We start from the raw sequence: 13,721 nt of genomic DNA, 5'->3' as shown, positions 1-13,721 counted from the left end.
TTACATTATTATTTTTATGCCTCTGAAGAAATCTCAAGTATTAGTCTTTACACTTTCCAAATAAAAAGTGTGACTTTCAGTTTAGGGTTGTGTAAACATATGAACAGCACAGACGGACTGTGAATTACACAGTGCCCAATTATCATGTGCAGCACAGAAATGTATCCTCCTGTCAACAAAGCAAAAACCACATACTATATTACATGCGGCATGTATATAGACGTCCAGCCCATGTATACTATAATAATCATCAGCACTCGAATAGATTTCTGCTACAGCGCTACAAAATATAAGTTTACAACTTTTATTATTACTGTTGTTCTTATTATTGTTTTATGTTTGTGCTATAATAGCATTTTTATGTCTATACTATAATAGAGGTAAAAATACAATCATTTAACACCCCATTACTCACATGTACTTATACTTACAATTGGATCTCAGTATTATTTTACTTTGTTGCAAGTTTTTGAAGTTTATTTTGCAACAAAGTTATTAAATGTAGCAATAATCCCAATGCCCCAAACGGACAGCTTCAAAAAAGCATCAATATTATACTATGGCCTATATCTGTATATGTAATATATCACTACATTCTCTTAGGCTACTTTTAGATGAATGTATAAAAACACGTCTGTAATGCGAATGCGAATGCGTATTACGGCCATGTTTCAAAAGATATTACATCTGTTTGTCATTAAGTTTTTATCTGTATTTGCCTCCTTATTTGTATTGTTTTCTATGGGGGCAAATACTAATCTGTATTTGCCCAACAGAAAAGGATATAAATATGAAGGCAAATATGGAAAAAATAGAGCATGCTGCGTTTTTTGAAAAACGGACATAAAAAATACGGCCACATGAATAGCCCTACAGATTAGCTCCGTATCATGATCCCCTCAATGCGGACCCAATATGGAGCAAAAATACTTGTGTCTGAAATGGGCCTAGCACTGAAGTAGGTAAGTCGTATTTTATAGTACTTTTATAATGTAACTAGTAATCTAGTTACAGACTTGTTTTAAGTGGCTATTTATGTACTGGTGAGAATATTTCTATTTATTTTTCCTGCCTCTATGACTGTTTTCTCATTAGCAATTAATACTTAGATGAATGCATTTTTTCCCAGTAGAATAATATGGGATTATTTTGCTATTTTTGCCTGTCTTTTCAAAAAAGGCAAAATAAATCAATGACGAGACGGAGTGCATCAATGATGCCAGCGTCTAGTGTTAAAATATTGTACGGCAAAGTCTGGTATGCTATACAGTGTTAGAATAGTCAATAGTAACAATAGCCATGTTGTGACTTTACTTGTAGTAGTGAGGGTGGTTTCACACATAGTGTTTAAAGAAAAAAGCCACATTTCTCTGGCGGTTTTTTTCCCAGCACTTTTTGACGATTTTTTTTCTCTTTTGCAGCAGAAAACATTGTGGCCAGATGTTAGTAGTAGGTTAATGGGAAGTTATTAAACATAGTAGAAACATTGTTTTTTGGTGGGTTTTTGCTCAGGTTAGGTGCTCTTTTTGGGTCCATGGCAATTATTTAAAAATGGGTCATACCTTAAGTTTATCTATTTTTAGGTGTTTTCCCATAAAACCTCAGAAAAAAAAGAAACAACTGAAAAAATGCCTGCATATATAAAATAAAAGCCCACCCAAAATATGCTTGTAAAGATGCATGGAATTCATGGTGTTTTTTTGTAAGCCCCCAAAACGCCATAAAAATACCTAAGCCTATTAGTAGTAATACTAGTAGTGGGAACAGTATTAGTCATTTTCCTCTTAAATTAATATCTTAAATATATTACTACTTATCGGGGTATATAGATACACCCAACACAGTAATGCTAGTAGTATATGATACTATTTCCATTCTGTGTACTAATAATGATATTCTAGTAAAAACAAAACAATGATAATAATAATAGAATACATTTACTGTTACTATGCTGCTTGTTTTTTTTTTAAATAATATGGCGATATTAGTTTATAATGTTTGATATCGTTACAGTATTAACAGCATTAGTTATGCTTTGTACTATTAGCAAATAAAAGTAATAATAAATGTTAGAAAAATATGTTTATGCTAATTGTAGCTATTAATGTCTGTTCATCTACCCTACTAGAGAGCATAAGAATGTAAAGTAACAATTCAACAATACCAATAATAACTGTAGTATTACATTGAGATTTGATTATTTGCTATATTATTCGGGCAATACCCATAGTATTTTGTTTTAATCAGGATATAATAAGTTTCCCCTTAGAAAAACAACTTTTTGTAACTCTCACATATTGAAATGCCGCTGGTCTATAAGTGTACCTCACAGTCAATCATCATTGCAGACCTCCATATACAGTACACAGCTGCATTTTAAGGATTAAAGCCGGATTCTCATATACCCGCCCATCCGGCTTTTTTCCCCTCCAGCATTGTAGTGAAACCGCAGAGGGAAACTCATGCCAGAACTGATTCCTTCGTTTTATTTGGACAGTTCAATGTATATGACGCTTGACTCTCTGCATCGAGCAAAAAACTTTGCATGCAGTGTTATTTTGACCGACTATGTCCAGGTATTGACACCAGACTGGTGCAAAAAGTTCACCAAAATGACATTCGTTGGATCCAGCTCCGATGTGAGAACACTGGCCAAACACAACTGATATAATATGTAACGTCCTAGCCTAACCATCAAAAAAATGTATGTTTTCATGTGATTTAATATAATTAGATTGTTGGTACCAATTTGTTCAGGTCCTATACATAACACAGGTAACAAGGTTGTCCCAAGACCATTGAGGCTGCATTCACACTAATGTTCATCTGTACAGTTTTATACATAGGTTTAGTCAATAAGGCATAAATTAAAGGACGCCTTGATGGAACATAATCATTTATGTGGGATGGAAGACAATATGTAACATTAGATTACTTTTTTGGGTCCTGAAAATAGAATCAAATCCAAGAACTCATTGTAAAAATTAAGAAAATTGATATGATTCTGCACAGCACTAGTTTGATTGCAGTCGCCATTGATAGCTTAAAAAAAGACATTATCACCAAATACCCTATACACTTTACAAGAAGAAAACACAAGACCATTTTGTTTGAAATTGTAATTTATAAATTAGAAAAAAAAGTATAGCGTCTTAAAAAAATATTCACAAAGCCTTTGGGTAAATGATTTGGCTGAGTGCACAATGTCTATAGGTTACCTGTCAGGCCTGAGTGCTGAAGATTACACCCTTCCTGTGGAACAAGCAGTCTAGATTTTCTTTGGAAGACAACGGCCCATGGTGAACTCCCCACCCCAATGTCTATGTAAAAACATCTTCACATTAGATATGAAAATAGGTATGTATACTAGAAAAGTGCTAGGAAAGGCAGACATTGCTCAATAATCGGGGGCTTAGAATTAGTGGAAAATACTTAAAGAATCCTATAAACTCATTGGGGTCCAATAGGTTGCCCCAGGCAATCATTTAGGGACTGGGTGTCCAGGCCTGTTATCCCTTTCCCATTAGCACCCTTTCTACTGGTTTCCAACCAGCGTAACACCAGTCCATAAAAATATTTGTACCTAAAATTTATATCTATATATAAAACCTATACATAGTATGGACAGCATGGATACCATGGACAAGGCCTGCACATGCCAATCCTCTCAAATCAAGTCATGTCCTTCTGATTAAAGACTTGTTATGAGGTCAGCACAGTGACAGGGGGTAATATTTGGCTCCCATGCCCTTGAGGGGACAGTAAGGAGAAATAAATATTTTTAACAACCTCGTTGGTGTTAGGGCGTCCCCCCAGTGCAGGCAGCAACTGCGGCTGCGGATAATGTCCAGCCTGGCAAGGCACAGTAGTAGGGGTAGTAGTAGGGAGGTTGAAGAGGCAGTAGGGAGGGTCTCAGTACTTCTCCAGGCTGGTACTGCCTCTGATCATCCCTGACCAGAACTTTGACAGCCACCTTCTTAGCAGCTGGAGCTGCAGCCAATAAATCTGCTGCCATCTGCCTTCGTTTGGTCTTGTAGCGCCGGTTCTGGAACCAGATCTTCACCTGGGTCTCTGTGAGCTTCAAGGACGCGGCTAGGTCAGCACGTTCGGGGCCAGACAGGTAACGTTGGTGGTTAAATCGTCTCTCCAGCTCAAAGACCTGGGCATGGGAGAAGGCTGCTCGGGATCGCTTCTTCCTCTGTTTGGGGGCCTCCAAGAGGAGCTGATCACATTTGGGGTCATCATCTGGGGGGCTGGGATCTATGCATAGGCAATAAAAAATAAAGACATTATTCAAGTGGTAAACAATGAAAAGAAGAAAAATGGGCTAATAATACATGACTGCTATTTTTACATTGAAGGACAGAAATATTATACACTATGCTAGCTGTAATAATACCAATACATAGTTATTAGGTCGGTTTCAGACAAGCGTATTTTACCATAGTTCTGTATTAGATCCATATTTTGGGAACTGTACTAAGGAGTTAATATAAATCTATGTATCTATTCACACGGCCGTATTTTTCTCAGTCATTTTTTAAAAGCGCAGCATGACCAATTTTTTGCGTTTCTGCCTTCATATCGCTATTGCTAGATTTTGATGAAATATGGTTGTACTGTAATCTGAAACATGTCAGTCATACAGACATATTTAAATACGCTCATCTGAAACTGGCCTTATAGTCAGAGCAACACTATTACATATTTTTATCATTGCTTATAGTGCAAACATATTCCGCAGAGTTGTACAGAGATTACCAACATTCTTCTTATCAGTAGTAAAGCTCAGAAACTAATTTCCATATCTCACATACTAGGACTAATTTCATAGGAAGCCCATTAAGCTATCAGTATGTTTTGGAATGTGAGAGGAAACCTACATAAATGTCATGCAGATGTTATCCTTGGTTAAATTGGAACCCAAGACCCCAGCGCTGCCAGGCAATAGTGCTGACTACTGAGCAATCGTACCTGACTGCCATTATTATAGAGCACTACATGGAATCATAATTATTCTCTACTCCTCTACATAATATCACCTATAAGCCATTATATGGTTCCATTAATCAGCCTTTTTTATATAGCGCATGCATATATAGGATACATTACTTTATATCACTTGATTTAACGTTCTATCCCCATTGGCACTCACAATCTACATTCACTTAGGCTTCGTTTATACAAGCGTATGAATTTTTACAGTCGTCCGCACACGCCATAAAATCGTGTGAATGAAGAAAAGACGTGATCAAGCCCGAGCTTAATTAGCGTTTTTTTGTCCATTCACACGACTGGGTGCGACGTATTAGTGAAAACATACGCCGTAGCCCGAAAATCCCTTGTTCGGCATAAATGCTCGGAATGACTTTCAATGCCTAAATAGAGGCACCTATAAGCTTTTCCCTGAGTTGCACAATGCTAAACTCCCTCCCGCTCCCTTTTTTTTACAACTCCCATAGGAGTATATGGTAGCCGCCAGCGTATATGAGTCGGAAGATAGAGCAGACCTATTTTTTCCGTCAGCCTATAAATTCGGTCGCCGATTTCAGCCGCGTATGTGCTATTTTGTCCAGCACCATGTTTTTACGCGGCTAAAGATCGGTCACCTGAATGAATACATTGGAAGCCAATGCTTCAGGTTTTCGACCGACATAAAAACGTGGCTAAAAAGCCACATAAAACCACTTGTGTAAATAAAGCCTTATCTGCATGTTTTTTGGGGTGTGGGAAGAACCTGCACAAATATGGGAGGACATACAAACGCGGGAGAACATACAGAGGAAACCCACACAAACACAGGAGAACATACAAACTCCATGCGGATATTGTCCTTGGTGGTATTAGAACGCAAGACTCCAGCTCTGCAAGGCAACAGTGCTAAGCACATGCCATCATGCCATGTTCATCAATATTGTATGTGTTGCTGTTACTTTCCAGCCATATTAACACTATATACTGCCACTCCATCTGGTACTTCCATTATCAAATCACTACTAGAGAAGAGAGAATTGGCTAATTTCTTCACCATTCACCGAGTTGAACTCAAATTCCATATAATTCTCCAAAAGCATAACTCAATCATGCAAAAAGTAAATCTTCTAAAAAATCTCTGCCCACTATTAAATGTTACTTTTAATAAGACCATCATATACTTAAACGTTAACAAGCTCATTGTAATATTAATACTAAATATTACCACATAGTTACCATCATCCTACCAATATTATATGCTAGTCATTATAATCCCAGCCCACACTACCATTATTACATGCCAGCTTAATATCACCCTATAAATTAGTGTTATTATAGGCTAGCTATAATAAGACCACTTCCTACTTCAATTATTTTATGCTACCATCATAACAACAGATGCTATCATTATTACATGCTAGCTATTTCTTCAATAAGTACATATGAGTGTTCATATAATTGCACTCTACTATTACAGTGTGCAAAAACGTAATCATACAATTGCTGAATACTACCATATGTACAATATCATCATAATAATATTACTACATACTATCCTAAATAAATGCTAGCTATAATAATACCACTATGTACTACTATAATAATACTGTGGCTATACTAATAGCACTGCATACTACCATTATTATATGGTGACTCTAACAATGCACTGCACCCTATCATTATTACATCTTAGGGGCCATCCACACTGGCATATGGTCATCCATGAAACGCACAATTTTTTTGTCAAAATAGCGAATAACAGTGTAGCATTTCACAGATCCGTAGCCAATAATGAGTTAAACATAGTCAAACTATGTATACGTTTGACTACGTTTAGCCTGACATACGTTTTCATGCATTTCTTTTTTTTGGGGGGGGGGGGGGGGGTTTGCGGGTTAGAAAAGTACAGCCTGCTACACTTTTCTGTCCCATAAAAAATATGGAAATCTGTACTTTTTTTTAACATTGCAGTCAATGGAAAGCTTGTGTAAACATGTTTATGACAAAACTTTATTAAGAAAAAAATAGGTTACTGTGAAAATGTATATTTTTCATATGAAAAAGTGATCAAAATAGGTTAAAAAATATGTAGTGTTTACAGGTTTAAAAATGTAAATATGTGCTTAACATCCACACTTTTTACATGTTTTTTTTTGTATGTACATTTCTTGCATATATGAAACATATAACAAAGTGTCTTAGTTATAATAACACCACTGCATCCTACCTTTTGCAAACACTTGCTATAATAATACCTTGATGGATTACGTGATAGAAAACAAAAAACATAATAATAATTGAATACAAACATAAAACTTCCATTATTACATGGTGGCTAAAATCACCATCAGCCTACCATTCTACATGCTAAAAATATTACATGATGGACAGAATTGGCCACACCAAAATCCACAGATCTACTTGCGGATTTTGATGCGGAATTGAAAATGGCTTAAAACCTGACTGCAATTCCACATCAAAATCTGCATATAGACCTATAGATTTTGGTGTGGAAATTTGGCTGCGTCCTGTCGTGTAATTCTGTCCCATGTGAAAGGTCCCTTATTTAACCACTACATAGCATTATTACATGCTAGTTCTAATAGTACCACTGCATCCTAACATTTGTAAATGCTAATTATTATACCAACTATGTGTACTACCATGGTTGCAGTGTAGCTAGAATAATATCACTACCTCATATGCTACCACTAAAGATGCCCTACACTCACTGCATGCTCTCATTATGACATACTGGCTATACTGTTAATGCTACCATTATTAAATACATACAAAGATAAAAGCACCAGCTAGCACAATTTTTACATGGTGGCTGTAGTAACACCTATACATCATATGCTAGCTCTGAAAATACCACTGCATGTTACTATGAATATAAGCAGGCTATAATAATACTACTATATATTACTAATTATTAAATGCATACTAGTTTAATTATTCTACTATACGGTACAATTACTATAAAGTAGCTAGAATAACAGCATTCAACTATATTATACAACTTGATAAGCATTGTTATGACTATATAATAATCTTTTTTTACATGTCTCCCATAATAATACCATCTCATCCTACCATTACTACGTGCTGGTTATAATAATACCTATTTTTATGGTACTATTCTGTAATAGTCACCATACTCAGGGCAGAAACGGTACATGTCTGTCTTATTGCATATATAATATTTTAGATATGTTATTAACCCCTCGTTAAATATATGAAAAGGATATAATGAGTAGTAATAAGAATAGCTATTAGCAACAACAGGGTATGGTAATGCTCAGTACATGTACAAGAGCCCGACACCCGACAGAGCAGTACACAGCCATATTTCACAGTGCAGAGGAAATCCTAATAATGGACTTTTATATGTAATGTCTATGATAACATTCAGTGTAGTGGTAAAAGTGAGAGGGATAAGGTCTTGAGTGTATGCCCACAGATGCTGGGAGGGAAGGAGGAGACCGGACTATAGGATCATTACTTATTGCATCTCTCCCAGCCAGGAGGTCACAAGTTAATTCTGGTTGCAGAAGTTAATTTTTCAGTGGGGAGAGGGGGCAAGAGGTTATCCTCCATTCACCATGTATCACCAGATGACTGCTGCCATGCACGGATGGATGGATAGATGGATGGATGGATGGATGGATAGATAGATAGATAGATAGATAGATAGATAGATAGATAGATAGATAGATAGATAGATAGATAGATAGATAGATAGATAGATAGATAGATAGATAGATGAGAGAGCTAGATATGTGTATATATGAATTTATGCAGCTCCTACATATGCGTGCAGGTATATATAATTCTACATTGATGAGTGCGTGTGTTCTATCCATTTCATATCAATCTCTTATCTATATTTCTATCTATCTCCTGTATGTAGCTAATACCTGGCTAGCAATTAGCAATGTATAAATATGTAAGTACACTCGCATAAGTTGGACCTACTCATTAATACATAAGTAAATATAATCGTTTGCTCATCTATATTTTTAAACATAATGAAATTGTCGATGTTGCCAAGAGAAAAATCCATTGATGAAAAATCTCGTTACTGTATATTACACCTGGGGAAGACCGGGATGTACTAGAGGCGAGCTCTGCAAAACTCCGGGCCTCGGATTTTATGCATTTCGCTTTCTTTCTTTGACTGCAACGTGAAATAAACTGCTCATAACATACGGTAAATTTACCAGCCCACTCTATACTGAATATATATTATATCTGATTTGCATTATTATTCCAACCTGCACCACAAAACAGAATACGCATAAATGCTAAAATACAACTATAATCTCGATCTTCTATGTATCTGTCAACACATGATATAGATAGATAGATAAGAGATAGATAAATACCACTGACATTTTCCATTAGGTTGAAAATACTACACATGCTAATATTAATAATATTGCATACAGAAAATAATAATTGATTAGCATAAAATAATTAAAACCCTTTCCGTAGACTTATTTTAGATAATATTTGTGCACTGCGTTTGTATACACAATACCTATTATTATGGCTCCTCCCCATTCCCTCTGACCACTCCCCATATCACACAATGACACAAGGTCACAGAGCTTGTGACATATGACATAAGGTTATCCAATTCCTCCCATATTTATCGCTACTATATAGTGATTATTTTAGTGTCTATAAATTAGACTGATTAGAATGATTACAAGAAAATCCGAGTTAACATGGAGGAAATTACACTAATATTACATGTTGAATTATACCAATTATATTGTTACACTATCTGTACATATATATGCATGTATACGTATATATTACTACATTGTGTTGTACTCACTGCTCTATCTAATTTTGTGCCTCCGAAGAAATGTGTTAACTTATTCATCTATTCTAAAACTCACTTTAATCATAGATAATACTTTGAAAATTAATGTCACACATAGTATATGCCTTAGTGTATATATATATATATATATATATATATATATATATATATATATATATATATATATAAATTTGCTCAAACAAGTTTTTACTACACAGGACACTCACATAGAACTATGCCTGGCATTGATTTCCAAAGTATTATCTGTGATTGAAGTGAGTTTTAGAATAGATGAATGAGTTAACAGAGTTAACACATTTCCTGGAAGGTAGAGCAGTGAATACAAGACCATGTGGTAATTGTCCAGTTTTCTATCGCTGGACAGAATCCTGCATACATAATCTACTCTGTTTTCTATCTATCTATCTAATATCATAATTATAAAATGTGTACACAAACTATTTATATGTGCATAAAACCCTAAATAAATGATATTAGTATATTTAGCACAGAAAATATATGTATATTCTGTAATTATATATATATATATATATATATATATATATATATATATATATATATATATATATATATATATATATATATTGCACAGGCGACACATTTACACATTAAGTAATCGTTACCTCTCTATCGTTGCATAATATATCAGTTTAAAATATGTACTATATATATATATATATATATATATATATATATATATATATACAGTACACTTTTATACATGTTCTCATATATCCATGGTCCTACAGTTAGTTGTAAGTGTGGAATAAAGTCAATTCTTGCAGGGTGTCTGCTATCTATAATGGATGCATATTTCTGTATGTTGTATATATACATTGTGTATACAGTTTATATGTCAGTGACTTCCCTATTGAACCAGTGGGGTTAATAATGTGGCTGCAGTGAGGAAAGTGTGTCCCTATACGACCCCATATATACACACATACCCCCGTTTACCTGATCCACTGGCCGCCATCTCACAGTCACTACAGCCCGGAGTTTCCTCTTCTTCTTCCTCCTTAGGTCTCCCCTCCAGCGGTCTCTGGCTTTTCCTCATCCCGGATCCCTCCATCAAGTCCCCCTCTGCAGTCCTTCCAGCCTCCCCCTCCTCACTGAGAGCAGAGTCTGAGTCCCATCCAGCCTGCTCTCTTCCTGCCAAGCCCCCCTGAGCCACTGAAGATGCCAGTCCTTCTGCACCCACTTCTCCAAAGAGCCTCCAGCAGCAGGAGGGGTGGGGGGTGATTGTGGGATTGCTGGTGGCGGAGGGGAGCAGGCGCCCCAGCCTGGGGAAAGACACCCCTCGTTCCTCCTTCTTGTTAAGGATGGCCTGGATGGAAAAAGGAGTTAAGGAGCTGGAACTGCGCAAAGCCATCTCTGGAGACTGAGGCTGAGTGGTCTCCACAGAAAGTAATGAGGATCACTGGAGGTAAGATCCCATGCACCTTGAGATCATCACCAAAGGTGAAGTGCCCCTCCTGCACCTCTACTTGTCAACAAAGGAGGAGATCCCCGTCCACAGTCTTCATCACCTCAAGCCTTGATCCAGGTAAAGAGGGGCACCCCACCTTGCAAGCTGAACCCTCTTTGTCTCTAGTCCCAGCTTCTTCTGTAATCACTTGGGGCTCCTCATCCACACAGGCTGCAGTGCTGTCCCACTGTGCTCTGCCTCACTAGCTGAAGGCGTGTGTGCATCTCAGGAGGAGGAAGTTTCTTCTTGTGCAGTTGCTCCTCTGTACTCTATGTGCTCCTCATCCTCCAAGGCTGCAGCTGAGGTGTTGGGGTGATAGCCCTCTGCTATGGATTTATAGAGGTGCTCCTCTCTGACTCTCTGCTCCTCTCTCCAGCTGTGGATGCTGCTCTCTCTCTCTCTCCCACTTTAGTCTTGCACTCTCCTTCTCTCCTATTCCTCACCTGTGAGTGACAGCTGCAAACTGGACGATCTGATAGGATAGCTCGAGCGACAGGGCGCGATATGATTGGTTGAGACCAATGTTGGGAATGTTGACCCTGCGCTGGGACTGCGAAGAATTGTTAACCCTTTGGACCGCTCGGTATAACCTGTATGTCCTATAATCGAAAAAGGACTTTACATAATGATAGAATATTCTCCAGCAAAATATGAGCTCTATGGAAGAAATTCAATCTGTTTTGGGAGCAAATAAACCAAATTCATATTATCTGCGAAAGAAACATTAGAAGAAAAAGAATAACTAAGTGTATGTTATTGTAGCTGAATGACTATATAGCAAACGCTGAGAAATAAAACATCAGTCTCTATGTGAGTGATACACACACACACACACACACACACACACACACACATATATATATATATATATATATATATATATATATATATATATATATAATGTTATGCATCTGTCTGATAATATATGCATCTGTCTAGATATTTTCGGATGAATATAGATAAGTAGGTAGATGGATAGATATGAGATAGATAGATGATGGCCGTGTTCTTATCTATCTCATTATCTATCTATCTATCTATCTATCTATCTATCTATCTATCTATCTATCTATCTATCTATCTATCTATCTATCTATCAATCATCATCTCCCCACATGTGTAGCTATCATTCACTATATCCTGACATATAACCATTTGTATTATATATTCACCTACACGTGTATTTTGGTGATCTATGTATAATACCGACAATCTACAATAGCTTACTTCTCTGCTATATTTTAAAGGAATGAAACACTGGGCCGGATCATCAGCGCTTCCAGCGCGCTTTATACTACATAAGTTTGGTATAATGCTTTATTTTGTGTCATCAGCTTTAGTGTTATTAGAGCTTTATTCTGCATTAATTTCAACACTATATATTCATTTCTATAGATCTGCCGTGTCCTAAACGTATTGAAATCAGCAACTAATATAGTACCTTACCTAACCGAGTGTAAGAGCACAATTGGAAATGATAAGAATAAGATAGATAGATGGATGGAATTAAAAATAAGAAAAAATAGCACACAAAAAACGATATAATTTTAGGATAGGACCATCAAGTACTGCAAGTGTGTGTAAATAGATATCTTATATTTACTCCGTTAGCTACAGAGTTTAGATAGTTACCCAAACATATATGAGATAGACAGATAGATCGATGGACTTGAGAGAAATAGATGTTATATGAGATAGATGGACATAGAGAGAAATATACTTACATGATGGAGAAATAGATAGATCTTATATGCAATATAGATAGATACACAGACATACAGACAGGAATATATAGATAGACAGAGAGATATCGGTAGATAGGCATATATGATATAGATGAATAGATAGACTTTTTTGAGATAGGTTGACAGACATAAATAGACATAGATAGATATGAGAGAGGGATAGATAGATAGATATGAGATAGATAGATAGATAGATAGATAGATAGATAGATAGATAGATAGATGGATGGATAGATAGATAGATAGATAGATAGATAGATAGATAAATGGCTATACTGGCAATACACCACTATGAAAAGGTTAAAACAACATTTCATATTAGATTAAATAGTAATAAGTTTACTACTAACACAATACTACTGCTTATAAGTTTTATTCTTTATCTCTCTCTCTCTCTCTCTCTCTCTCTCTCTCATATCTATCTGTCTATTTGTCTCTGCCAATCTATCTAAAAAAATCTATTCATCTATATCATATGTCTGTATACCATTTTTTATTTATTTATATTTCCCTGTCTATCTATCTTTTTACCAATATTTATTTTCTATAACAAATATAATGTAACAAATAACAATATATTTGGTCCAGACGCTGACCACAGAGTACAGTATGTGTTATGTAAGATAGGATAATGGCCCCAGGTGCAGGTAGGGGGACAATAGCAGCTTCTGTGCGGACC

At 36.1% G+C, this 13,721-nt stretch overlaps 1 protein-coding gene across 1 annotated transcript; it reads right to left on the bottom strand.

Moving 5' to 3' along the window:
• Positions 1-3,110: 3,110 nt before the first annotated feature.
• NKX3-2 (NK3 homeobox 2) lies at positions 3,111-11,701 on the bottom strand. Its single transcript, XM_066574638.1, has 2 exons — positions 10,787-11,701; positions 3,111-4,260 (listed from the first exon to the last, which is right to left on the bottom strand). Exons 1-2 carry the CDS (start codon positions 11,199-11,201, stop codon positions 3,800-3,802), a joined length of 876 nt encoding a protein of 291 aa, XP_066430735.1. The 5' UTR covers positions 11,202-11,701; the 3' UTR covers positions 3,111-3,799.
• Positions 11,702-13,721: the final 2,020 nt, after the last annotated feature.

The sequence above is a fragment of the Eleutherodactylus coqui genome, chromosome 7 (assembly GCF_035609145.1).
Source record: "Eleutherodactylus coqui strain aEleCoq1 chromosome 7, aEleCoq1.hap1, whole genome shotgun sequence".
In the NCBI taxonomy this organism is placed as follows: domain Eukaryota; kingdom Metazoa; phylum Chordata; class Amphibia; order Anura; family Eleutherodactylidae; genus Eleutherodactylus; species Eleutherodactylus coqui.
Note: the sequence above shows the minus strand (reverse complement) of the source record. Positions and strands in the feature narration are given on the sequence as shown.